Below are 25,088 nucleotides of genomic sequence, written 5' to 3'. Positions count from 1 at the left end.
AGCTGCCAGACCGACAGCAGGACTGGATCAGTCACTGTGCCATCGGGCTTACAGCAACCCGCGGGAGAAAAATGTGCCCTGCGAACAGAGCCTGATCAGAGACTGCCATGATGTGACTCACGTGGGGGGGGAAACTGGGATGCACAAGTTAATGAGTATCAGCAAATGCTCCACCACCACGAGGAACCACTTCTCGAAGTGAAACAGCATTTTCCCTGTGCAACAGTTCAGGGAGTGCATTTAGGAAATGATAAAGACCACAACGGCTCAGACGTATCTAGCATCCAGCTGAAAACAGCAGGGGAGCGCAGATAGCCAGCAACTACACACCTGGAATTTGGCCAAGACACTTGGCCAACTCACCTCTGCTTGCAAGGTGTTTCATGGGCTCTAATAACCACAGGTCACCATGACCTCAGTTTTCTGCCTCATCCAAAAGAAACTTAGTTTCTCTGACCCATTTCAGGGATTTTTGCCTCTGTCTGCAAGAGATTTCTGAGGAACAGGGCCGGCTCCAGGCCCCAGCTTTGAAGCAGGTGCTTGGGGCGGCAATTAGAATGGGGCGGCAGCTCCGTGTCCCGTGGCAGCAATTCGGCAGCAGCTCCGCCGCTTTTCCCGCCACAGCGGCTTTTGGGCGGCAGCTCCGCTGCTGTTGTGGCGGTGGCCATTCAGCGGCAACTGCTTGGGGCGGCAAAATTGGCAGAGCCGCCCATGCTGAGGAAGTCACCTTCTTCTCACCCACTCTGACTAAAAACTGGGAAAGAACACAGAGAAATTGCAGCTGTGTAAATAGCACTCAGATTTCCTTCACAAACCCAGGTGGATTAAAAAACATTGCAGCCTAACAGGAAAGTAACTGATTTATTTGTAGACGAGGGCAGGTCTAACTAACCTGCTCTGGCTTAGGAGCTGATGAAAGGCCAATCAGCTCTACCCACCTGCTTTAAACTCTTATTTCTCTGCAGTTGGTTAAGTATTTTCTTATCTGGTATGCAAAGTTTACTGTGCAAATATTCACGAGAACCTGTATCTTTACAGCTGCAGTGATTGAAGCTGGTTAGGGATGAATTCTTTTTTATACTGTGTTTGCATTTAGTAACCAGAGACTGAAACAAACGGCCAGCTCCTGTAATTGCTTCATTTTCCATTAACCTTCAACAGATTGTCTATATCCAGTGAGCTTCCATGTTTCCATCTGCAGGGGTCTCTTTAGTGCAGAGGTTCTCAACCTTTCCAGAGCCTGATTTGTCTTGTGTACCCCCAAATTTCACCTCACTTAAAAACTAACAAAATCAGACATAAAAATACAGAAGTGTCACAGCCACGCTATTACTGAAAAATTGTTTTTTCTCTCATTACCATATGATAAAATAAATCAATTGGAATATAAACATTGTACTTACATGTCCGTGTATCGTACAGAGAGCAGTAGAAACAAGTCAGCATCTGTATGAACTGTTAGTTTGTACTGACTTCGCTAGTGCTTTTTATGTGGCCTGTTGTAAAACAAGGCAAATATCTAGCTGAGTTGTCCCCCCTTGGAAGGCCTCTGATTACCCCCAGGGGTACACGTGCCCCTGGTTGAGAACCACTGCTTTAGCGTCTTTATGTTACCTACAGTTGATCATATAACAGCCACTACTGTTCTCATGCTATTGCTATTATAACCCTCGGTTTCCCCAGTGTTTTCCTGTCCTGCTTTCCTCTCTGTCCAGTTCTTTAGATCTGACCTTTCTATTCGTATTTCACTTTTTCATTACAAAGTCAGTGTAAATTGCAAAACTCCTTTTAATTCCAAGAAGTAGCATTAGAGATTCAGATCAGAAACATACCAACCCCTGTGCTACTCAGATACCTAGCAGAAGTATAAAGAGCAGATTCAATAAGAACTACAAGGAGTTTTTGGCTTCCACAGCTTGGTGCCTGGCTCCAGTTGGTGACAAAGGAGAACAAGTCACCGTCTGGTGAACTCTAAAAAGTAAAGGTTTTAGCCAGATTTTCAAAGTGCAGCACATCCAACAGCGAACACACCTTTGCACACACCTAGTCACCCATGGAAGTGCCCAGTAAGCCCACCCAGATCTGGTGTTTGCATGTGCCAGGACCAATTATGTGTCCAAGTGCTCATGTGTGCATCAAATGAGAAAACTGGGTGCACACAATGGGATATTTGTACATGTAAGTTAAGTGAACACAATGGCACTTCCATTTGACTGTAGCTTGTAACTTCCTTATCACGCCCATGACTGTCTGCATACATAACAATTACATATTCCTGTGTTCAGAAAGAACTGTCAGTCACTGTCACCGTACGTGAGGAGGCACAGCAATGAGCCCCATAATAAGAACAAAAGTTTAACTTCATGGCATACTGTGACTACCAACAGAATCATGAACCCAGCTCTGGAAAGGAACACTTGGGCCACCTTGGCCATCCCCTGCCTGCTCACAGTTCACGTAACTCCCTCCACTGTTAATAAAGAAGTATTTATCTGATACTTGCTATTCCAGAACCGCAAGTTTGAGCCTTTCAGTGGTGGGAGTTGTCTGCACAGAGCTTTCACCCCAACAGGAAGAGTTACTGGTGATTGACATCTCATCTGAGAGTTCTTAAAGGGGCGGAGAAGAGGCATGCAGCAGCAGTCCAAGGACAGGCTGGGGACCCAGAAGTTCCTGAGTTCTAATCCTAGCAGTGACACCTTGGGTAAGTCACGGACCCTTTGAATTTCAATTCTCCATCTCTGAAAAGAGGATAATTCTATCCGGCCTGATAGCTCTGTGTGTGTGTCATTGTCTGCAGAACGCTAAGCCGACGAGCAGTGCTGTGAATGCGCACCATCAGTCAGCTTGAATGGCGGTGCTCTGAGAAAATTGCACCATGGAAATAGGGTTGCCAGGGATCTGGTTTTCAACCGGAACACCCGGTCAAAAAGGGAACCTGGCGGCTCTGGTCAGCATTGCCGACCGGGCTAACAGTCCGGTCAGCAGTGCAGCGGGGGACCAGGGCTAAGGCAGGCTCCCTACCTGCCCTTGGTCTGTGCTGGTCCCGGAAGTGACCACCAGGTTCCTGTGGCCCCTAAGCACTGGGGTGGCCAGGGACTGGGAGGCTCTGCACACTGCCCCCCCTCAATGCCGGCTCCGCAGCTCCTATTGGCCGGGAACTGTGACCAATGGGAGCTCCAGAGGTCAGCACCTGGAGACACAAAGGCAGTGCACGCCGTGCAGAGCCGCCCGGCCACCCATGCGCCTAGAGGCCACAGGGACCTGGCTACTACTTCCTCAGAGCCATGGTAAGCGCCACTGGGATCCCGCACCACAACCCCCTGTCCCTCACCCCAGAGCCCACACCCCCAGCTGGAGCCCTCGTCCCCCCACACCCCAGCCCCCTGCCCCAACCCAGAGTCCCCTCCTGCACCCGAAACCCCTCATCCCCAGCCCCACCCCAGAGCCCACCCCCCTCCCACACCCCAAACCCCTTGGCCCCAGGTGAGAGCCCCCTCCTGCACCGCACACCCCCCATCCCCAGCCCCATCCAAGCCTGCACCCCCAGCCAGAGCCCACACCCCCTCCCGCACCCAACCCCCTGCCCCAGCCCAGTGAAAATGAGTGTGGGGAAGAGTGAGTGACGGGGAGGGGATAGAGCGAGTGGGGGCAGGGCCTCGGAGAATGGGCGGGGCAGGGGGCAAGGCAGGTGTGTTCGGTTTTGTGTGATTAGAAAGTTGGCAACCCGACATGGAAAGTATAAAATAAAGCTGCGGTTTGAGTCGCTGAGCTTCCTTGCACGCTGACGGAGCAGTCGCTTCCTGATCAGCTACATCCCCACGGCCAGAGACCCGAGCAGACAGCGAAGCCGGGCGGAACGTTTGCTTGCTACCACAAGGATTGAAGATGTTCCACCAACAAGAAATGATTCCCAAGCCCAGTCTGGATGTGGAGAAAAGACTCAGAAAGCCATTCTGGGACACCCGCTCAGTTTCAGGCTTTGTAAGACTTCTCTGGCCCTGGGGCTCTTCCACCCATCTGCACCGACTGGGACTGCATGAGGAAAGCTCCCCTGCACAGCAGTCTTCAATACCCCAGCGAACCCAGGGCAGAGGGATGGGCAGGTGGTTAAAGCCCTGGCCTGGGACTCGTGAAACCTGGGTTCAACAGCCCCCTCTGCCAGAGACTCCTGGTGTGACAAGTCAGTCACCCCCTTTGCCTCTATCCATAACATGGGGATAATAATCCTTATTTGTTCTGTCTTGCCTACGTAGATCTGTGGGGCTGGGGACCTCACTGGACATCTGCACAGCACCCACCACAATAGGGCCCAGATCTCGGATGTGGCCTTCAGGGGCAACCATAACACCACTAAACCAAACAATAATGAGCAGAATTGGCTGGGGAGCCTGTGAACCGCAGCCCTCGACTGATGGACGCTGACCTGCTCTGGTGCTTGCAGCCATGCGTTGGGGGTCTGTCAAGAGCAGGGGTCCCAAACACGCGGCCCGCGGGGTTATTTTCTGCGGCCCACCAGCTCCCCCAGCATTTACCGAGAGTGGCTCTGGCCCGGCACGCACCGGGGGCAGGGCAGGCTCCCTGCCTGCCCGCCCTGCCCCCGCGCCGCTCCGGGAAGCGGCTGGAACCTGGGGGGGGGGGGGGGGGGGGGGGCACAGGGGGCTGTGTGTTGCGGGGAAGCTCCCATTGGCTGGGAACGGGGAAACACGGCCAATGGGAGCTTTGGGAGAGGTACCTGGAGGCGCGGCCAGGGCAACACACAGACCCCTGTGCTGGCCCCCCCAGGCCTCGGCTGCTTCCCAGAGCGGTGCGGGGGCAGGGCAGGCAGGGAGGGAGCCTGCCCTGCCCCCAGTGCGCGCCGGGCTGGACCCGTCCCCGAACCCCTCCTGCAGCCGAACCCCCTGCCCTGAGCCCCCTGCCATACCCCACACCCCGATCCCCTGCCCTGAGCCCCCTCCCCTGAGCCCCCTGCACCCCTTCTGCACCCCCTGGGGGCAGGGAGGGGGCAGAGATTTCAGGGAAGGGGTTGGAATGGGGGCAGGGAAGGGGTGGAAAGAGATGGGGCAGGGGCAGGGCCTCACGGAAGGGGTGGAGCCAGGGCAGCGGGGCGGGGCAGGGTGGTCAGTGGTGCGGCCCTCGGGCCAATGTACTAGTCCTCATGTGGCCCTCGTGGTCATTTGCGTTTGAGACCCCTGGTCAAGAGCCTCAGTGGCGCTGAGCCACGGCAGTATTTGTTCAGTGCATGGGGTGTGTGGGGGCGGGTGGTAGCTGACACCCACACTACCAGTGCAGGCTACATACCTCCTCATCCTTCCCTCCCTATCGGCACCATAGAGTGCAGGTCCGTTTCAGTGACAGAATATGAACTCCTTCAATTTTAAAAGCCACATAAAACTCAATCCTGGAGCCCTTACTTACCTGAGTCCCTTTACTCCAATGGGGCTACTCAGGTAAGTAAGTGCTGCAGACCTGTGATAGACCTGGCAATATCCTGGACAAACCTTATTGAGTTAAATGTGTGTGTCATTGTGGGCCAGGGGCTGTCTGTAATTCCATGAGGGAGGGAGTCCTCGGGTCTCCAGGAACTAAGAACAGTGGGGGGCAAATTCACTCACGTTATAACAACTCCTGCCAGGCACCACTGCCTGAAAAGGCTCACAGATACTGGTTCCAACTGGATTCTCTAGATCAGAGGTCTCCAAACTTTTTGGTTCATGCACCCCCAGGGTGAAGACCGGAAGACCAGCCACAGGCAGGCCGCCGGAGGGGAACACCAGCCGTGGACGTGCAGAGCTGCTGCCAAAGAAAAAAAATGGCAGAGTGCCGTCCGGCGGCGCTCCTGCTGCCGCGCACCCCCTGGGATCATCTCGCGCACCCCAGTTTGGAGACCACTGCTCTAGATTATCCAAAAGTACAGTCTTTGTTGGTTAATCGGCTGCACCTAAATTCTAAAGTGACTCAGGGCCTGCTTTCTGATCCAGCACCCGGACAGGCCCTTCTAGCCAAGGCAGGGGCCCCCTCCTTTCTGGGCAGGGTTGAAGGGACTTGACCTACTCACGGGGGTGCTTGTTCTGAACCTGTCCCCACAGGAAGACCCCAGTGTGGGATCTGAAGGACTGATTCCTACCAGAGCCGGTGCTGGGGTGATCACTGGTAAGCTCTTCAGCATGCATATAGGTTCTTTTATTGTTTTCAGTGTTTTCTTTGTCCTGCTTTCACCCCAAGCATGCCCTTGTTTAGAAAGGGCTGCCCAGTAACTTACACCTATGGATAATTACGCTGTTGAGAGCCTCTGAGGGGAAGGCACAGCAGCCAGCTCAGGCAGTCTGACTGCTGAGGAATTCACAGTGGAGGCAGGGAGCTGTGCAGCTCAGTAGGGAGAGAGACACAGGTCTCCACCTAAGAGAGGTGGCAGCTGAGGAGCTGGGAGCTTGTGAGCGGCTGCTGTGCTGGACCAGAGATGCCCTGATCTGTGACAGAGCCCACAGAGAAAAAGAGAAAATGTAAAAAATACAAGAATTGGAAAAAACATGTTCTCTATAAATCTCCTTTATTTTCCCTTCTGTGTAATCAAGTGGTACTTAGTGTTCCCAGAATTTCACAGTGCAGGTGACACAAAGGATACAGAGGACAGCAGACGTGCAGTGCTGTAGCTTAACACCAGGGTATCTTATCTTTTCCAGTAACAGGCATCCTGCATCCCTGACATTCTCTGTACACTTGTGATCTGCAATGGAAAATAGCCCTACAGCCCAGCGTTTCCAATCCTTATTTATAACACATGCCCTCTCCACACAAGCTCCATGTGACGCCTCCCTTACCCTCAAGAGGTTTCACGACATCAAACAGCATTTACAGCTGGATTTGGAATCCAGCCACAGGTACAATCTGAGTCCTATAAAATGCTGTAACTCATGTAGGAGGGCAGGGTCGGGATGAGTGACAAACTGGTTTTCCACTGAATGCATCCGATGAAGTGAGCTGTAGCTCACGAAAGCTTATGCTCAAATAAATCTGTTAGTCTCTAAGGTGCCACAAGTCCTCCTTTTCTTTTTGCAAATATAGACTAACACGGCTGCTACTCTGAAAACTGGTTTGAAATTCACTTTGATCTCACATCAGTTTGAAACAGAACAAACAGCGGCAGCAGGGGGCGTGTGTGCTGTATACCTGTGCTGAAGTTGGACGATCGATCCCCAGCCTGACCAGCAGTGCCGGGAGTCAGTTCATGGTCTTACAAGCAGTCACTCCTTAGAGAAGGGGTGAGGTGCTGAGCAACTCCAGCACTAGCAAAGACAAAGCACCCCGATGCTACGAACAACAGGCCCCATCCCCGAGCCACCAGACACATCTACTCTCACTAGCTGCAGAGATACTAGGAAGGTTTCTGAGGAGACACTTACTGTCATATTGCCATTTCATTGTGAAATATTAATAAAAGGAAAGAAATGGTGCCCCTTGCAGCATCCACTCAGGCTTTGTACTCAGACTATCCAGGCATTTCAGTGTCCTGTGGGGATGGTTCTTATTCAGTGTGGGTGTCTGGGGGTTGTTGAGAAGGCAGGCTAGGCAGGGCCAAAGGGGGGCCAGCTAGTGCCAGCCATGAGGATGCTATTTGTGCTGGGGACACCCACCCACTGGGAGCTGGACTGAACCTCCCCCACCCCAACTCATTTTCCCCAGCACACTGAGCACCCAGTGATCGTGGCATCCCTACCCTCTCAACACAGAGGGGGTCCAGGACAGCAGTAGGGCTGGGGGCTGCATGATCAGGAAGTGCTCACAGGACACCCTGGGTTAAGCAACAACAACAATCCCTCTCTGCTGTTTCCTACAGGGGTTCTTGTTTAACCTGACCTGAATGGCACAGTCCCTGGCTACAGCCCTTCACAGAGTTAACGACCTCAACACTGAACTGCCAGCCAAGCTCCCAGGAAGCACCACCCATCTCCAGAGAGCCCTGTCCTGACTTTTGATCAGCAAACCATTGCTTCTCCCTCTGAGGGCCCTCATCCAGCCCTCTAGTGAGCAGTAAGGAGGCCCAGCTGCATGAGAGCCTTCGCTCAGCCAGGTGCACAGCTGAGATGCTCAAGCCCCTGACAGGGATTATTAACCCATAAATCTCCACGCTGCTGGCTTGGTCAGCATGGCTTTCTCCATGGGCTCCAGTGAGCCAAGCTACGGCAGGATCCATGAACTCTGTCACAACGGACGGGATGTGACAATCTGCCCGGCCCATCCCCAGGGCAGTGGATCTGGGTGGGAGATTCTCAGTAGGAACAACTGGTGTCTTTTGGGGCAGAGGGGCAGGAGCAGCTGTGCCAGATGGGAGCAATGGGAATAATGTGGTTTTATTCCAAAACTGGGCCAGAAGCCAAGTGCCTGTTTGTCTTCCAGCGGTGAAAGTCTGCCCACGAAGGGGCATTTCTAGGGCTATCTAAGGCCTGGTCTCAGGGCCTGTCACTCCAGCAGCCAGTGAGAGAGTCAGGGAAGGGTCCAAACCCCTTTAGACATGCTCCCTCCCAGCCCATGTCTGCTCCCTGGTTACAGTGCCTGGAGAGGACGGCCTCTCTCTACTGAGATTTTGCACTTGCGGAGCTGTCTAGTTTTTTCCTAACCTGACCCTGCACAATTAAGCCATTTAGAGGTCATGCTGCTGTTATCCCTAGAGACGGCTGTGGAGCCGTGTGACTCAGCAATATCACGAGGACGGGGAGCAGAGAAGTTGTGACTGACCTAGTTCTGATCTAATGGAAAACGCTGCTTTTGTTTCCCATTTTAGCTCTTTTCTTTGAGATATCTACGAGCATTGCCACAACTGACCTGCCCTTGGCAAGATCCCATTAATGAGAGAAATCCATCCTGGAGGGAGCTCAGCTGGCCTCTTTACACCAGGAACAGATCTGTCCCATTATAACAAACCTTCCCCTGCCTCCTCCTCAGCGCAGTGGAAAATGCCTTTGGAACAGCAGGGAGTATGACGGAGTGAGGACTAGGAAGAGGCCAGACCCTGTCTTTTCTCAGTGTTCCACAACACAGATGTGGGCCGAAGCCCTGATCCTGCCCAAACCACCTCGTGCAGAGAGACGTGGTGTTCTGGAGCCGGTCCGTCTCTAGCTACCACTGATCAGTTTTAAGATCCGAATACACACAGTGAGTGGGTGCTGTCAGGCCAGTTATTTAAAGTGTGGCTCAGTAAATATACAGCCAATCTGCAAGTGCAGTGGGCAGGTGAGTCATGACGTGCAGCCTCACGCGCCAGTGGGCCTCCATGGGATTGTACCGGGTGTAAGGGTACTTGGAAGTGAGCGCATCCGTGATGTCGTTCAGGACGAGTGACATGTCCTTCAGGCCGCTGTTAATGAACGTCTTCATCAGGGTTATCTGGCGTGTGAAATAGGGTTTCCCATAGTCTTCCCGGACAGTTTTGCTGGCTCCTCTCCACAGCTCCTCTGCTTGGGCTTCGATGCTCTCACGCGTCAGAATACCAGTAGCAGCTACAAAGTTGCTGGGTTCAATGAGGATAACGCGGACTCCCCAGCGGTACATTTCCTGCCGGAGGCAGTCAGAGAAGGCTGCCACGCCAAACTTGGAAATGCAATAGGAGGAGCGGGAAGGGCTGGCCATCCGCCCTAACATGCTGGTGATGTTCACCACACGACCTGGAGTGGACAGAGACAGGAAAAGGAAATTGGTAGCCTCTGTTCTGAGCTAGGCAGGATAGACACCCGAATAGACTGGTGACAGGATAACCTGTTCAGGGAATAATCTCCAGACAACATAAACTCTGTGCTGGAGGACAAGGGGCTCCTCAGCCAAGACATGGCAGCAAGCACCCTCCTTTGATCTTCATGCTACTGACACATCCTTTCCCTCAGCCCTGGCTGCTGACTGACTTCCAGAAATCACGCTGTCGTCAGGGCTCCCTGACACAAACGTGGTTAATCTCATCACCGGTCATCCTCTCAGTCTACCCCCTCTCCTTCCTGTGCCTGGAAGACCTTGCCCCTTTCCAGCTCCACACCAGGAATAATTCCACTGATACTCATGTTGTATTTGCTAGCTGGGTGTTAGCCAAGGAGGAGCAGGGGACAGAAGATGAGGCAGCCATGTTTTTTGTGGGCACATGGATGGGGATTTCCGAGGGCCATGGCCACTCCATCCATTCCATAAACTCACCAAAGAGCTGCAATCCCCATTTCCAGGTAATAATGAATACTGAGCAAAACCTCAGACAGGGCAAGCTTAGGAGCATTTGGGGCCCAAAGCTGGGAGCCCCAGGACTCTCTCCCACCCCCACTTCCCCATGCCAGTGCAGGGGAGGTTTCTCTGGCGCCCATTCACATATTGGTCTGTGTCTGGAACTGGGGCGTGAGTGTGTGGAGAGTGATGGGAGAGGGATGGAGCTTTCCTGTTAAACAGGAGGGGAGGGAGCTGTGATTGCGGCCCTGCTGCAGCTGTGATAAAGGGGAGACATCCTGATCCCTCAGGGACAGCCCATACTCACCACAGTGCTCTGTCAGCGAGAAGTGGTTTGTACTCCAGCAGGGCTGGGAGCAGGAGCAGTAAACCTCCTCTAGCGTTTCATCCAGCTCCTGGGGAGCAGTGCCCTGGGGAGCCTGCAGCCGCGTGTTCAGCTACATTCGCTGAACTGACCCTGAAAATCCTCTCAGCTATTGCAGTAATAAGGAGTTTTGTGGGGCCAAGCTTTGGGCTTGAAATGTTACAGCCACATGGAGCAGAGTGGCACACTTAGTTTCTACACTGTTGTTCACACCCTGTATGCACCTTCACCATGACAACGGAACAGGAATAACAATATATAAACTTGGCTGGGCAGTTACTTATAGGGCAGCTGAGATATATTTAGCAGCACACAATATAAATGATATCTGGAAAAAACATCTCAGTGTCACCTCTTGTGTGTCTGTGTCTCCCTTCCCAGAGCAGGAGGCTGGGCTTGCATCCGCCTACTGCCTCCAAAGTCCTCATATTTATTACCTCACTGGCATGTTTAGCTGCGCTGGCTTTTTGGGAAGCATCTAAAATGGCTCTGTGCATAGATATTGTTATAACCTCATTTATCATCCTTGCTATACTCAGGTCCCCTCAACGACAGGAATTACACAAGGTGATTTGCTATAGATCTGCAAAGTGCTCATATTACGGCCAAATACTGCTCTCCATCATGCCTGTACAGCCTCAGGGGCTTGCACAGGTATCATTGAAGGCAGAACTTGAGATGGCTTCTAGTGGCTTTTCCCTGTTGCTTTGAAAAGCTTCTCTCTGACTGCGGCCATGCCAGATGCCATCTGTACCTTTAGCTCTGCGAACAAGGGGCAGGAAAGCCTTGGTCACTCTGACAGTTCCCCACAAGTTGACGTCAGCCACCTCCTTGTACTTGTCTATGCTTGTGAATTCCACCTCTCCGAAGGCTGATACTCCAGCATTATTCACCAAGCCCCAGAGACCTGACAATAAACAAGAGTTGAAGGGTTTAAGTGGGGGGTCCCTCAGGGAGAAACAGCTCTTCTGGGATTTCATCTTCTCTCAGGGTAAAACAACCTGCTGGCAAAAACAGGACTTTTTCATCTAGGACAGTGAAATACACCAACAACACCGCAGTGGGCTACTGTAACATGGGAATAACAGGAGTAGGGATGTAAATATTGTTTTAAAAGTTAATTGTTTAAACGATTAAAAATATTTCATTTAAACGGTTAACCGATTAAAGGGCCAGTCGGCATGGCTGGGGCTACTCCAGCCGGCGTGGGGGTTAACAGTTAAGGCGGGTTAACCGGTAAGACAAATGCACCAGGGAAGTTAGTGAGGGGCCAGCACCTGACCCTCAGGAAGGTTGCTTGCTGTCATGTCGTTGGCTCTCCTGAGGCTGGGATGGACCTGTATCTGTGCCGCTAACCATGGCCCACTCTGGCTGGTGTTTGACTGAAGAGCACAAACAGGAGAAATAGGCAAGAGCTCCCCTGGAGCGGCTGCCTCTCCAGCAGCGGCACAGTGTCCTCCTCCAGCCAGAGAAGATGAAGGATAACACTTGATTTGGGGAGCCTAACCTGGGGACTGATTTCCAGAGGGGCTGAGCAGCCATGGGTCCCACCTACTTGTGGGGGAATGAGGGTGCTCAGCACCTCTGAATAAACAGGCTCAAGATGGGCACCCGAAACACCAGAGGCCACTTTTGAAAGTCCTGACTTAACCATGGCACCTCTGCAGGGTTCTGCCATCCAAGTTCTTTCTCCGGTGTTTGCAGAGGGCAGCAACTTGTAACCAGCCCACAATGTGGCTACTTTCAATCCTTACTACAGCAGAACCTCATTCGTTTGCACTAAAGACACAGCTGTCTTTAGGATTGTCTGCAGGATTGAGTCCTTAGATTTTACGTTCTTCAGAGTAAGGACTCTGTCTTTCTTCTAAAGTCCTGTTTATATCCATATGGTGTGATGTAATCAATAACCAACGACAATGACAGAGCAAACTATAGGAAAACAAGGATCAGACATTGCAAAATTCTGACCAGTTATTTAGTCGTGTATTTATTATTATTTCTGTTGTGGTAGGGCCACCGTTATCAGGGTCCCTGTTATACTTATCTGCTCTCCTGTCCTGCCACATAAGGAACAGGCCCCTCTGCCCAGCCAACCGTGGCAGACTCCAATGTCCCTTGTCCTCTTTGAGCAACTTCTCCCAGGCTGCTCCTTATGCCTAGAATGCTCTCTCCTATTCAGTTCCCTTACCCTCTTTCAAATCACTTCTCAAATCCCGTTTCTACTGTGATGGTCTCAGCTAGCTAGCTCAGGTAACAGGTAGGCAGGTGGCCTGTTGGAAGAGCCACTGAAACCTCGTGTTCATTTATTTGGGTGTCTGTGTACCTATGATTATTTTTAATTGAAGATTGTAAATTATACACATAGCTAATCCAGGCAACGCTGTGCCTCTGTTTCTGCTACACATACTGCTGCCATCCCCTAGACACATTCTCCCTGTGTTACACAACCACCTGCTAAGCGTTGTCCTTATTGTAGACTGTAAAGTCCTTGGGGAAGAGACTATCTTAAATTATATGTTTGAGCTGCACCCAGCAAAATGAGGCCCTGATCCTGATAAGGGTCTGTGTTGCGGTAGCACCCACAGATAATAAATAATGATAAGAGTACTACGGTATTAGGACACAGAGTGCCTGATTAATCCCTAGTGTAATTTCACAGAAGTCAGAGAGTTCAGCAGAGACTTGTATTGAATGAGTTTGTCATGAGTTCCCCGAGGCCAGAGAGGGAACAGGGCTTACAGCAGAGCTTTAGCACAGGAGTTCTTGGCTCCCTGCCATGTTCTGGAACAGGTCTCTCTGTAACCAGAGCCTGTATAATAAATTTAATACATTTAGGACCATTTATGAAAAAGCTAATTAAAGCAGTTAATCCTTTATGAGATTCCATCATTAGTCAATCATATCATAGTAGTCTGTAACATAACTTTGATAGTCATCTGGCACACATTTAAAGAGCATTATCATTATTATTTGTTCAGTGTCAACACTGGTGGGTGCGGCCCAAGACCAAAGAGAAATAGAGACACTACCCACCCCAAAGAGTTTAGCATCTCAAAGCCCAGACACTCCGTCTGGAATGCTGTGCTTTCTGTGTGTTTTGGAACAAATTCTACTCCTGAGGGCATTCTGCACCAAAAAAATTAGAATTCGGAGCACAATATTTTAAAATTCTGCAAATTTTATTTGTCAAATAAATGTGGAGGCTCCAGCATGGCACTGGAGAGCACAGGCTAGTGGCTGCACAGAGGTAGGAGATCACTGTGCAGCTCCCCCCGGGACATGGATTCAGCAGTGAGGCTGCACCCAACTTATGAGGAGAGACTGAGGGAACTCGGATTGTTTAGTCTACAGAAGAGAAGAATGAGGGGGGATTTGATAGCTGCTTTCAACTACCTGAAAGGTGGATCCAAAGAGGATGGCTCTAGACTATTCTCAGTGATAGCAGATAACAGGACAAGGAGTAATGGTCTCAAGTTGCAGTGGGGGAGATTTAGATTGGATATTAGGAAAAACTTTTTCACTAGGAGGGTGGTGAAACACTGGAATGCGTTACCTAGGGAGGTGGTGGAATCCCCTTCCTCAGAAGTTTTTAAGGTCAGGCTTGACAAAGCCCTGGCTGGGATGATTTAGTTGGGGATTGGTCCTGCTCTGGGAAGGGGGTTGGACTAGATGACCTCCAGAGGTCCCTCCCAACTCTGATATTCTATAATTCTAACCCTGACACAGCGCAAGGACCCAGCCTGCCCCAGAAACACCCCAGGGCCCTGCCCCTCTGTGTGGGCAGGCAGGCTCAGCAAGACAGGATCCAAGTGTGGAGGGGCTTAATGTGGGGGGATCCAGGTGTGGGTTGAGAGGGCTCTGTGTGGGGCAACCTGGGTGCGGGTAGCTCAGTGGGGAATCTGGGTGCAGGGGGGATCTGGATACACAGGGGCTTGTTGGGGGTTTCTGGGTGTAACAGTAATGGGACTCTGCAGGGGTCTCCAGGTGCAGGGGCTCAGTGGTGGGGGAGGCTGGGAGTAGGAGGGATAGAGCTTGGCAGGGTGGTCTGGGTGGGGGACTCAGTGGGGGGTTCAGATGCTGGGGGAGTGGGGCTCAGTGTGGTGGGGATCCAGGTGTAGCTGGTTGGGGCTCAGTGGGATAGGGATCCAGGTGCACCCGGCTCATTGGGGTGGTCCAGGTGCAAGGGGAGTGGGGCTTATCAGGAGGGTGAGGCTCAGTGAGAGGATCTGGGTATGAGGGGGTCTGGATGAATGGGTGTTGGGTGGATGGGGGAGCAGCTCCCTCTACAGGAATCCCTCCCCCTGCAGCTGAGGAGCAATGGGTGCAGGAAGCTGGGGGGAGGGGGGAGCAGTTTGCAGAGCTTCCTGCAGCTGGGAGAGAAATCTGGGGGTGGGTCTGACCCAGCCCCAGATGCCGTGCAGGGGAAGAGGAAGTCCCATTCTCCCCAGCCCAGCTGGGACTAGCAGCTGAGCCTGGCGCAGGGTCGGAGCCACAAGCCAGGTCTTCCCCAGTCCCGCCTCCTGCCCCACAGTGATTTACCTCTCTGCCAGCTGCCCTGGGCACCCAAAACATACTGCTGGGGCGGGTCGCATAACCGCTCTTGTGGCTTCCCTTTGCTTCCCCTTCAGAGAGTCATTTTTCTGTGGGGAAGCAAAGAAATCTGCAGGGAACATAAATTCTGAGCATGTGCAGTAGTGCGGAATTCCCCCAGGAGTAAAATTCTGAATTATATTTTCAGTAAAAATTTAGATTCTAAACGGACACAGCATCACTCTGATTCTGTGCCCCCTGGTTTTGTCAAGAAGGTTGGGTTGGAACTTAGCACAAAGCAAGCCACTGTTTCTATGGGCATGTGTTACTTTCGCCCAGCTGCCTTGTGTTGTGTTGGGCTTGCCACCAAGCGTCACGGTGTGGTGTTTAGTATTGTATACATGGGCACATCTCTTGCCCAAGTAGAATTCAGTCTTGTCCCAGGTCTAACTCCGTTAATTTTCAGAAGGGCAGCATGATCCCTTTGGTTTTGGAGGCCACACTTATAGCCAGCAAAAATGACCTTGGACCACAATCTCCCAGACATGGTGTTGCCCTGAAGTCTTGATCCCAACAAGCCCCCATGGCTCTGCCCCAAGATGGCAGTGAGAGGGAGCCGCCATGAGCTTGCCTATGGCAGTGAGTGACTACATAAATCTCCACGAAGGAGGGACTGCCCACCTATCAGATGGAGAAGTACACAAGAGATACTGTGCCCATCCCTGCTAGGAACCAGACTTTTATCTCATTGCCACTGTCTGAGAAACAACAGTGAGGTTTGTCTGAAAGCTCTCATTCTGTACAGCATAGCTCTGGGCCGCTGCTGCTAACCTGCTCTGCGTGAAAAGCTTGGGGAGGTGTGAGAAGGTGTGGAGAGGAATCTGATGAGACAGGGCAGGTGTGGAATGGTTGTGCAGGAAGGACAGAATTGTGCACAGAGAAAGCACATTCAGGGGAGGAGGTGGGAACTGACTTCTGGTTATTTCTTCCTTATATTTAATAGCATCATTCATGTAGGGATTAAGGACCTTGCTGTGTACTTTGAATGAAGTTTGGGACTATCTTTCTGCCACACTTTTAATGTGCCCAGCACCTTAACACCTGCCAGGACCAAGGAAAAAGCTACTTCTGGCCCTATCCCACCTCTTGGATGGAGCAAACCCCCAAGTGCTCCTGTGAGGATGTCCCTGGACAGAAAGCTGTGAGGAGATGCTCACTACCCTGACATGTCATGTGCTTATCATCAGTCCTGGTCTGAAGCTGGTGGCTGGTTTACTCCCATGTGGGTGGCCGATCAGGCTCTATAAATACAGCGGAGCAGGCATAGTGTGATCCACTGGGGCCAAACCCTCACAAACTCCCCAGAGCAGGCTCAGATACAGAGGGGAGAGATGGAGAGGCACAGGGAGGTCCCATTTCAAGCTCCATTCCCCACAGCCAGCCTGGTTACCTGCAGTGCTGCCAAGTAGTAACTTTCTTCAAATCAAGCAGGAGCCAGGCCGTTCGTAGTAAGAGGCATAGGTGCCGACTCCATGGCTGGAGCACCCACGGGGAAAAATTAGCCAAGCTCCCCTTACCCCTCGTCCCACCTCCTCCTCCTCCCCGAGCGTGCCACATCCCCGCTCCTCCACCTACCTTCCAGCGCTTCCTGCCCAGCTACCGCCAAACAGCTGTTTGGCAGCGTTAGCACACTCTGGGAGGGAGGGGGAGGAGCAGGAACCTGGCGCACTCAGAAGAGGAGGTGGGGAAGAGGCAGGGCTGAGGTGGGGATTTGGGGAAGGAGTTGGAATAGGGGCAGGGAGGGGTGGGAAGAGGCGGGGCCTCATGGAAGGGGTGGATTGGGAATAGGGCTGGGGGCAGAAGGGGGGAAGTCGGTGCCTATGGTAAGACGTGGCTGCTGTCTGCCAGCTTGTATCTGCTGTCATGCAACAGTCCAGCTCCCCTTTGCACCTTCCAGAATGTGACAACAAAAAACTAAAGCCAGGAAATGCCTCCCACACAACAGTCAGATCCATTACTAAGCCACTCAGATAAACTTAACTCTGCCCTAGTGGGGTAATTCCTCCTTAACAAGGGTTCATGTAAGTGAATTAAAAAGGCAACTGGCCTGAGAGCACAGGCTCCCGCAGCCTGTAATGTTATCCCCACTACCTTTCTCCGGCTCCTTCAGATTGTTCTTCACAAACTCCACAGCCTGAGCCACTTCTTGGTCACTGCACACATTTAGCTGCAGCACTTTCATGCGATCTGATTTCATGCTCTCCAGCTCCCTGGTGCCATGTCCATTCTCACCCTGCCCAAGAGAGAAAGGAGAGAGATGCCCTGCTCAGACAGAACGGCAGTAATCTAGCCCCGCACCAAGGACACAGGCTTGCGCTGTTGGAAATGCACATACAGAGGTGGCCCCCAGATGGCCTATGCAATCACACAATGCGAGTCCAACCTTTGGGAATTTACCTCCCATTTCTGTCTCAATTTCCCCACCCAGCAAATAGACTGACTCTGTTTCTCCCTTCCTCACAGGTGGATTCACTGGTTACTGTTTGCCCCGCAGTTGGAGGGTGTAGAGAGCTATGTAAGTGCTGACCAGTGTCAGTGCTCTCTGGGTAACAGAGCCAACATTTTCAAAAGGATCACAGAAGTCCAGATTTTCTGGACTTGAGAGTAAAGGCTTTTCTGGCAGCTCCTCTGAATAGCTCACTCTCAAAATTCCTACCCATTCTAATTAAATCTATTCTTTCATTCTCTTTCAGAAGCAAATGCAAGACTACAATGCCAAAGGCAATTCCTTGCTGGCTGAGTCTGAGAGCAAACAGTCTAGTGCTATAAGAAAGGAAAGGTATAAAACACTGAAAGGTGAACATTCTGTATAACAATTTGCATTTTTTACAAAAGAGATCAGGAGGCATAGTAATGGAAGTATCAGGGAGATGCAGTCACCTTTGTGGGGAGAGTGGCAGCCATTCAGACACCTGGTTCACAGCAAGATGGGAAGAGGAAACGCTGGGTAAGGACATCAGAACAAAAGCTTACTCCACCCTGAATAATGAGGTCAACTCCACTTTTCTTTATGACCAGTTTCTTGTCCAGTTTTACTTCCAGGATCATGCAATAGCACAAAGCTGCAATATTTAGTTTGCAAGCACTGAAGTGAAAATTGAGGGACAATATTTCCCCTGGAATTTTAAATAGAATAATGGAAACCGTTCTTAGGTGCTTAGTTTTGTTGGGGTTATTTTTGGTTTTGTTGCTGTGTGTATTTTGTATTTGTTGCTGTGTATTTTTTTTTTTTTATTAAACAAAACTTATATTTGAGACCAAATTCCAAATTGTACCTGGTCATTGCCAGGCAAAGCAGGCAGGATTTGGGACTTGGCTTTAAGGTCTTTTTGGGGGTGGGGAAGGAATGAAAAACAGAACAAAAAACAAACACCTCTACAAGGTGGAATTCAATTTCCCTTAGCTCAGCCATGGACTCCAGGGAATCCAGGCATCTTAGAGCTGATATTTAGGTCACCATTTCCTCTCCTCCTTCTTATCATCAACTTTATCAGGGAGGAGACATTTGCATTTTGATGGGCTGCTATTAGTCAAAAACAACAAGGAGTCTGGTGGCACCTTAAAGACTAACAGATTTATTTGAGCATAAGCTTTCGTGGGTAAAAACCTCACTTCTTCAGATCCACTTCTGATTGATCTGATTTCTCCTGTACTTGCATACTAGCTTTCAATTATTGTGGGCAAAAAGGACAAGGCAAGTGTAGTCCCACATCATGTTACAGTAGGTGGGGAGATTGCCTGTCTTACCCCACAGGTACCTGCTCGACTGCCTTGGCAGGAAGGCTGAAGTAAATATTGCATATTTACTTAGTTGCTTTTATTGGTGTTGCAGGTTACCTGTCTCCTGTTCAAAAGTGCCTTCCTCTGACAACTTCAGCTAAGCAAAAGGGTCATGTGGTTAGTCAGAATGTCCTAACTTCCCGTCTCAGTCATGCTGATACAGATGGGGTAACTCCATTAACTTCAATGTGGAGTTACTCCAGCGTTACATCAGCGTAACTGAAATCAGGATCTGGTCCCACAACATTTCCTTTTAAAACTTAAATGTTACCAGGCATCACAGAAACACAGGACGAAGCAGTTGAACTTCCTGGGTCACTGGACACGAGACACGACAGCACTGCTCACACCTTTCTATGTACATAAAAGGAAACTTCCCAAAGTGTGATGCTGGCATTTTGGTAGGCATCGTGTCAGCATCACAATGTTATGCTCCCTTTTAAAGCAAATTGTTTATATGCGGTACACTGCTGCTCACTGTATCTTGGGAAAACGTTGTTAAAACTTAGCTTTGGATCATACAAAGAGCTTTTCAGCTGCTTCGCAGTGAACGAACTGAAGCCAATCCAGCTCACGAACAGAGACTTACTGTATCTGGGCTCAAGGCACTTCTTGTTAGCTCAGAGCTCTAAGAACCAGGGCTCCCTAAGTAAGTTTTCTCCCCCCTCAGCCCTTTCTAAAATAAAAAGAAACACATTTCCAGTACTTCTGCCAAACAGCCATTGGTCAATGACTTGGAAAAACAGTGTCACTCATTAGTATTTCTCACCTAAAACAAGAATTTTCTTCTTCAGCCAAGGAGGATCAGTTACTGCCCTAAACTCCTGCAAGTCACTCAGCGCGGAGAGAGTATCCTGATTTGGAAGGTCTATTTTTATATCAAATAAGCATCAGAATAACTGTCTGACATGGCTGTCCACTGCAGGGCTGGCCCTGCCCCTCCATGGTTCACCTCTTCCTTACCCCTCTGGGGCGATGTGAGCTCTGGGAGGGCTGCGGGAGTGCTCAGGTGAGGCATGCTTCCCAGGACTGTTGGGGTGTCTCCCCATATCCCCCCAAGGGTTCTGCTCTGTGCCTCCTACTCCCAGTGTCTCCTGAAGGGTCTGCCTGAGTTGCCTCCTGGGTGGTTTTTTAGGGCTGTGTCACTGACCCTCGCTGCTCCTGACTCTGCACCATTATGTCCCCTCGGGTCTCTGTGGGGGAGAAGAGGTCGTCCAAAAGAATGCACATTAGGTACGAAACACGGAGGGAAGCATGCAGACCTGGTATTCCCAGTGCGCCATCTGCCTCCTTTTCTCCCCTGGTGCCTGGGAGGAACCATACAGGGGACTCGTCCCTCTTGCAGACAGATCCTCATGCTAAATGAAAGTGCCCACAAAACCTCGTCCATGTTGCCGTGTTGCTTTATCAGCAGAGTCTGGGCTCGGTGCCCGGATTCCAACAGCAGCATCTCCATCACCCAGCAGACACAACTTCTACCCCTTCACCTGTTCTTTGTTTTATTTGTTCTTTCTACGGCTTCTGTGCTTTCAGGCTGGGAGGGGAAGTTTAAACTGCATTATAATGTGTGACAGACACAAAGTGAGGGGGTGATATCTTTTATTGGACCAACTTCTGTGGGTGGAAGGCACAAGCTTTCGAGCATCCCAGAGCTCTTCTTTGGGTCTGGGGAAATGTTTAGTCATGAGGTGGTACTGTATGAAGCATACTGCACCCTATCTTTGCTGAGTGACGGAGGCAGTCGACACTCTTTTTTTACAATAAAACTGTTGTGACTAGCACCTATCTTGCCTCTGTGTGTGTGACTAACACAACATGGGGTCAGAAGATAAACAGAAACTGCAGAATTTTGTCAAAACGCTAAAGGTCCCCCACTCCAGAGAGACTCAGCTTCAACAGACTGTCCGATTGGCCCACGTGGACGGAGCACTTTGCACGTTTTTGCATTACAACTAAACTCCACAACGAGACAGGGGAGGGGAAAGCTAGTTCTCTCATCTGTACCAGGGGCAGGGAAGCTGAATGTGTCTTTCAATCCTTGGCCTTTGGAGACGAGAGCCACAAGAACAATTACTCTGCGGGGGCTGGCTAAGTTTGATGAGCATTTTATACCTCAACCTAATGTGGTTTATGAGCGAGTGTGTTTCTACCAGCATGTCCAAATACGGGGGAGGCTGTGGAATCTTTTATAGGAGGCTTGTATGACACGGCAGAAAATTGTGATTTTGAGGATAAAAGGGAAGAGCAGATTACAGACAGTGCCTGGCATTTTAGCAACAGACTATCAGAGAAACTGCAAATGAAGAGAGATTTCTAGATAATACTAGTCTAGATAATACTTAGTCCTGCCATGAGTGCAGGGGACTGGAAGACCTCGAGAGGTCCCTTCCAGTCCTATGATTCTATGTAACCCTTCAAACAGCAACAGAAATGACGAGACAATTGGAGAGGACTAAAAATCAAAATAGAGACCAGAGGCTTCCAGAAAGAGACCTAGAGAAAGTGACTTACAGAGTGACGACAGGAGATTAGCACAGCTGTAAAAAGCAATTCAATAAATCCTCAAAGGCAATGTCTGGGGCTTTGAGGATTTATTACAATTGCTGCGTATGATGTGGGAAAATCACAATCCAAGAGGTGATTGTCCACCCAAAGGAGCCACATGCCATAAATGCACAAAAACTGGACGTTTTGCCACCGTCTGCCCATGAAGGGGTTGACTCTCAACTAGCGCCTTCTTTTGGCTGGGTGTGGCATAGCAATTCTCTCCACATCATGTACCTTCTGCTGATGGTCATTCCAGTGCTGTGGTCATCTGCCTCTTCCTGTGACTTGGACCGTCAGCCAGGTCACTTTAAAGTCTCTCCTCTTCTGGGTAGTTAATGAACAAAAACAAGGGGAATTAACACAGATGTTCATCCCAAAGCTGGGTCAAGGCTCTCTTCCTTCAGAGGACACTCATCAGTCTAGGGCCCTAACCTGCATTTGCAGGTAATAGAAGGCAGTGGTTCCCTCTCAAGGTGAGTCAGCATCTGACCCTCCCTCCCCCAGGAAGGGGCCGTTGGGCAGCAGTCAGCTGGGGACCTCTGCCTCCAGTCTGCCCTCTCTGCAGCAGCCGAGGACTGAAGGTCTGCTCTCCTCCCTGGTCTGCCATCAACTGAGCTGGGTTCTCCCTCTTCATCTCCTCCCTCCGAACCTGCCATTTCTCACACCTGCTATGGGGCAGCGACACCTGAGCCCACACTAGCTCATTAACCCCATGTTGTCCAGTGTGGGGTCTGCATACCCCATCACCCTGCTGTACACAGGCAGTACAGGAAGTGAACACTGAGAGTCAAGAGACCTTTTTTCTGGGCTCAGTCACATGTAATGACACAGAGCCAGCCTGGAAGGTGAAACTGGGTATTTGAGGCAAGACTTAATTTTAAAATAGATTCAGGTGTGGATGCAACCGTCATACCAGAAGGGCCTTCTAATCACCTTCAACCTCTCCTAGAGCTGAAACCAGCAGATACTGTACTAAATAACCCCCCAGGTACTTTGGCAGCACTGGACAGTTTTTCACAGAAACAACCTACAATGTGTGACAAAGTTCCTGCTCTACCTTGGTGGGTCTTGTGCTTATTGGCAGATTTGCTCGCCTTGGAGTTTCACGGCAACCCTCAGCTTGGCTGTTTTTCTGAACCCACAGTCCAGGTCAACTCCTCCTGTGTCTGACCAGGAATTAGGAGGATTTGGGGGCAACCCGGGCCCGCCCTCTACTCTGGGTTCCAGCCCAGGGCCCTGTGGAATGCAGCTGTCTAGAGTGCCTCCTGGAACAACTGTGCGACAGCTACAACTCACTGGGCTACTTCCCCATGGCCTCCTCCCAACACCTTCTTTATCCTCACCACAGGACCTTCCTCCTGGTGTCTGATAATGCTTGTACTCCTCAGTCCTCCAACATTCTGCGTTCTCACCCTCAGCTCCTAGTGCCTCTTGCTCCCAGCTCCTCACACGCATGCCACAAACTGAAGTGAGCTCCTTTTTAAACCCAGATGCCCTGATTAGCCTGCCTTAATTGATTCTAGCAGCTTCTTGATTGGCTGCAGGTGTTCTAATCAGCCTGTCTTAATTGTCTCCAGAAGGTTCCTGATTGTTCTGGAACCTTCCCTGTTACCTTACCCAGGGAAAAGGGACCTACTGAGCCTGGGGCTAATATATCTGCCTTCTATTACTCTCCTATAGCCATCTGGCCCGACCCTGTCACAAAAGACAAAAGCTTTAATGTTACCGTGGATGTGATCAGAGGCTGACAGTCTCTTCTGTTTCAGTGTGGTTGCCATGATGGGTGGAGTGAGAAAGGTGGAAGAAGGAGACAGACTATTTGGTGTACTTGATTTTTAAAAGGGGATGCAGTAGAAATGCTGCTGAACCACATAGCATATATATGCCCCACAGAATTCCTATCCCATTACTTCATAAAGTAGAAATGGAGTTAAAAAGAATGGAAAAGAGTTACAGAATCGAGAAAAGCTCTGAGCCAACTGCATGGTCTGCACCGATGGTACCTGTTATAGGGAAAAATACGAACTTGCATGGACCTTAAAAGACTTATTGAAGCAGTAACAAGAGAAAAATATATCCTTCCAGCACTCAGAGACTTTCTTCCTTACATGGCAGGTGCTACTGTGTTCTCCAAGCTTGATGCCTCAAGTGGTTTCTAAGAGAGTGCTACACTGACTACATTCATTACACAATTTGGGAGACTGTGCTTTCAAAGATTACATTTTGGGATTACCAGAATTCCTGACATTTTCCAAAGAAAGATGGCAGAGCGGCTAAGGAACATAAATGAGGTTGTCATTTTTATGGACAAAATTTTAGTATATGGGTCATCAGTGGAAAACAAGACAAAACCCTCAGTAAAGTTCTGAGCTTAATCAGTGAGCCTGGACTCAAGCTAAATAAAGAAAAGTATGTTTTCCACCTACACCAAAATGAATTTTGGGGACAGATAATAAACAAAGATGGAATTAGTCTTGGCTCTGAGAAAGTAAAAGCAATTAGAGAATTGAATGCATTTGTTCCAGAACTGAGATGCTTAATGGGGATGGTAAATTATTTTGGCTAATACCTGCAAGACCTTTCTACAGTGACAAAATCCTTGAATGAACTAGTAGAGTGCAATACATCCAGTTTATGAGGGCCAGTTTCAATGTTCAACAATGCAAACAAACACACAGTGATCACTGCCAATGCCAGTAGCTATGTCCTTGGTGGTGTACTGTTGCAGGTATGTGGGTCTGAGTGGAAACCAGCTGCATTCAAAAACGATATGCACCGATTGAAAAGGAGTGCCTTGGCACGTGTATGAGCATGTGAGAACTCCTACAGATATCTGTGTGGATTACATTCCTTTAAACTGATAACTGCCCATAAACCTCTTCTAACCCTTATCAACGGAAAAGACCTTTATCAAGTATCAATGAGATGCCAATGTCTTTTGAACAGGCTCATGCAATTTAACCCAATCGCTGAATATACTCCTGGTAGAAAATCTGGTAACAGCAGACACATTGTCATGGAGCCCCACATTGCACTCAAATATCTGTGGGATAGAAGATGATGTAAAGGCTTTTGTAGATGCTGTGGGAACTTACAGACAAGTGTCAGGCAGGAAACTATACCCGCTGCAAAGAGCAACATTAAGAAGTTTTTAGCTACATTTGGGCATGGTGGCCCTAGTATCTGAAGAACACAATGGCTGTGACAAGAGACTGCTTTGCTGTATGCAGACAATTAAGCAAGTCCAATGGCCTAATGATTAAAGGTGATTGTACTATCATCCAAAATGCTTTGAGAGGAGAAATTCTAGACCTCATCTATCCAGGACATCAAGGACTAGCTAAATGCCATGAATGAGCCAATCAGTCAGGGTGGTGGCTTGGAATCAGCCAGGACATGAAGAATAAAATGTCTTCATGTGAACACTGCAGAACTAAGAGACCAACATAACGCAAAGAGTCTCTAGTAACAATACCTCTACCAACTTTCCCAGACCTGGAGAAGAGCTCTATGTAGCTCAAAAGCTTGCATCTTTCACCAACAGAAGTTGGTCCAAAGAAAGGTATTACTTCCCTCACCTGTCTCTCTAACACCTTTACCAGACAGC

At 50.1% G+C, this 25,088-nt stretch overlaps 2 protein-coding genes and 1 pseudogene across 3 annotated transcripts in view; all 3 read right to left on the bottom strand.

Annotated features, from left to right (window-relative positions):
- ACADVL (acyl-CoA dehydrogenase very long chain) overlaps nucleotides 1-3,301 on the bottom strand; it is a 54,817-nt gene extending 51,516 nt beyond the window's left edge. The window contains exon 1 of the mRNA XM_043523154.1: nucleotides 364-3,301. The gene's annotated coding sequence lies outside the window, so the exon portion shown is untranslated. The remainder of the gene's footprint in view (nucleotides 1-363) is intronic.
- A 3,230-nt stretch (nucleotides 3,302-6,531) lies between these two features.
- The window catches only part of LOC102941365 (D-beta-hydroxybutyrate dehydrogenase, mitochondrial), a 40,396-nt gene continuing 21,839 nt past the window's right edge, over nucleotides 6,532-25,088 (bottom strand). For both annotated transcript variants that reach the window (XM_037909610.2, XM_037909611.2), the window contains 3 exons: nucleotides 17,246-17,387; nucleotides 11,319-11,471; nucleotides 6,532-9,662 (listed from right to left, as the gene is read on the bottom strand). In XM_037909610.2, the coding sequence (XP_037765538.1) occupies nucleotides 9,193-9,662; nucleotides 11,319-11,471; nucleotides 17,246-17,387 (765 nt within the window). In that variant the 3' untranslated portion in view covers nucleotides 6,532-9,192. The remainder of the gene's footprint in view (nucleotides 9,663-11,318; nucleotides 11,472-17,245; nucleotides 17,388-25,088) is intronic.
- Nucleotides 15,281-16,701, bottom strand: LOC119567125 (annotated as a pseudogene).

This window comes from Chelonia mydas, chromosome 9, assembly GCF_015237465.2.
Source record: "Chelonia mydas isolate rCheMyd1 chromosome 9, rCheMyd1.pri.v2, whole genome shotgun sequence".
NCBI lineage: Eukaryota > Metazoa > Chordata > Testudines > Cheloniidae > Chelonia > Chelonia mydas.
Note: the sequence above shows the minus strand (reverse complement) of the source record. Positions and strands in the feature narration are given on the sequence as shown.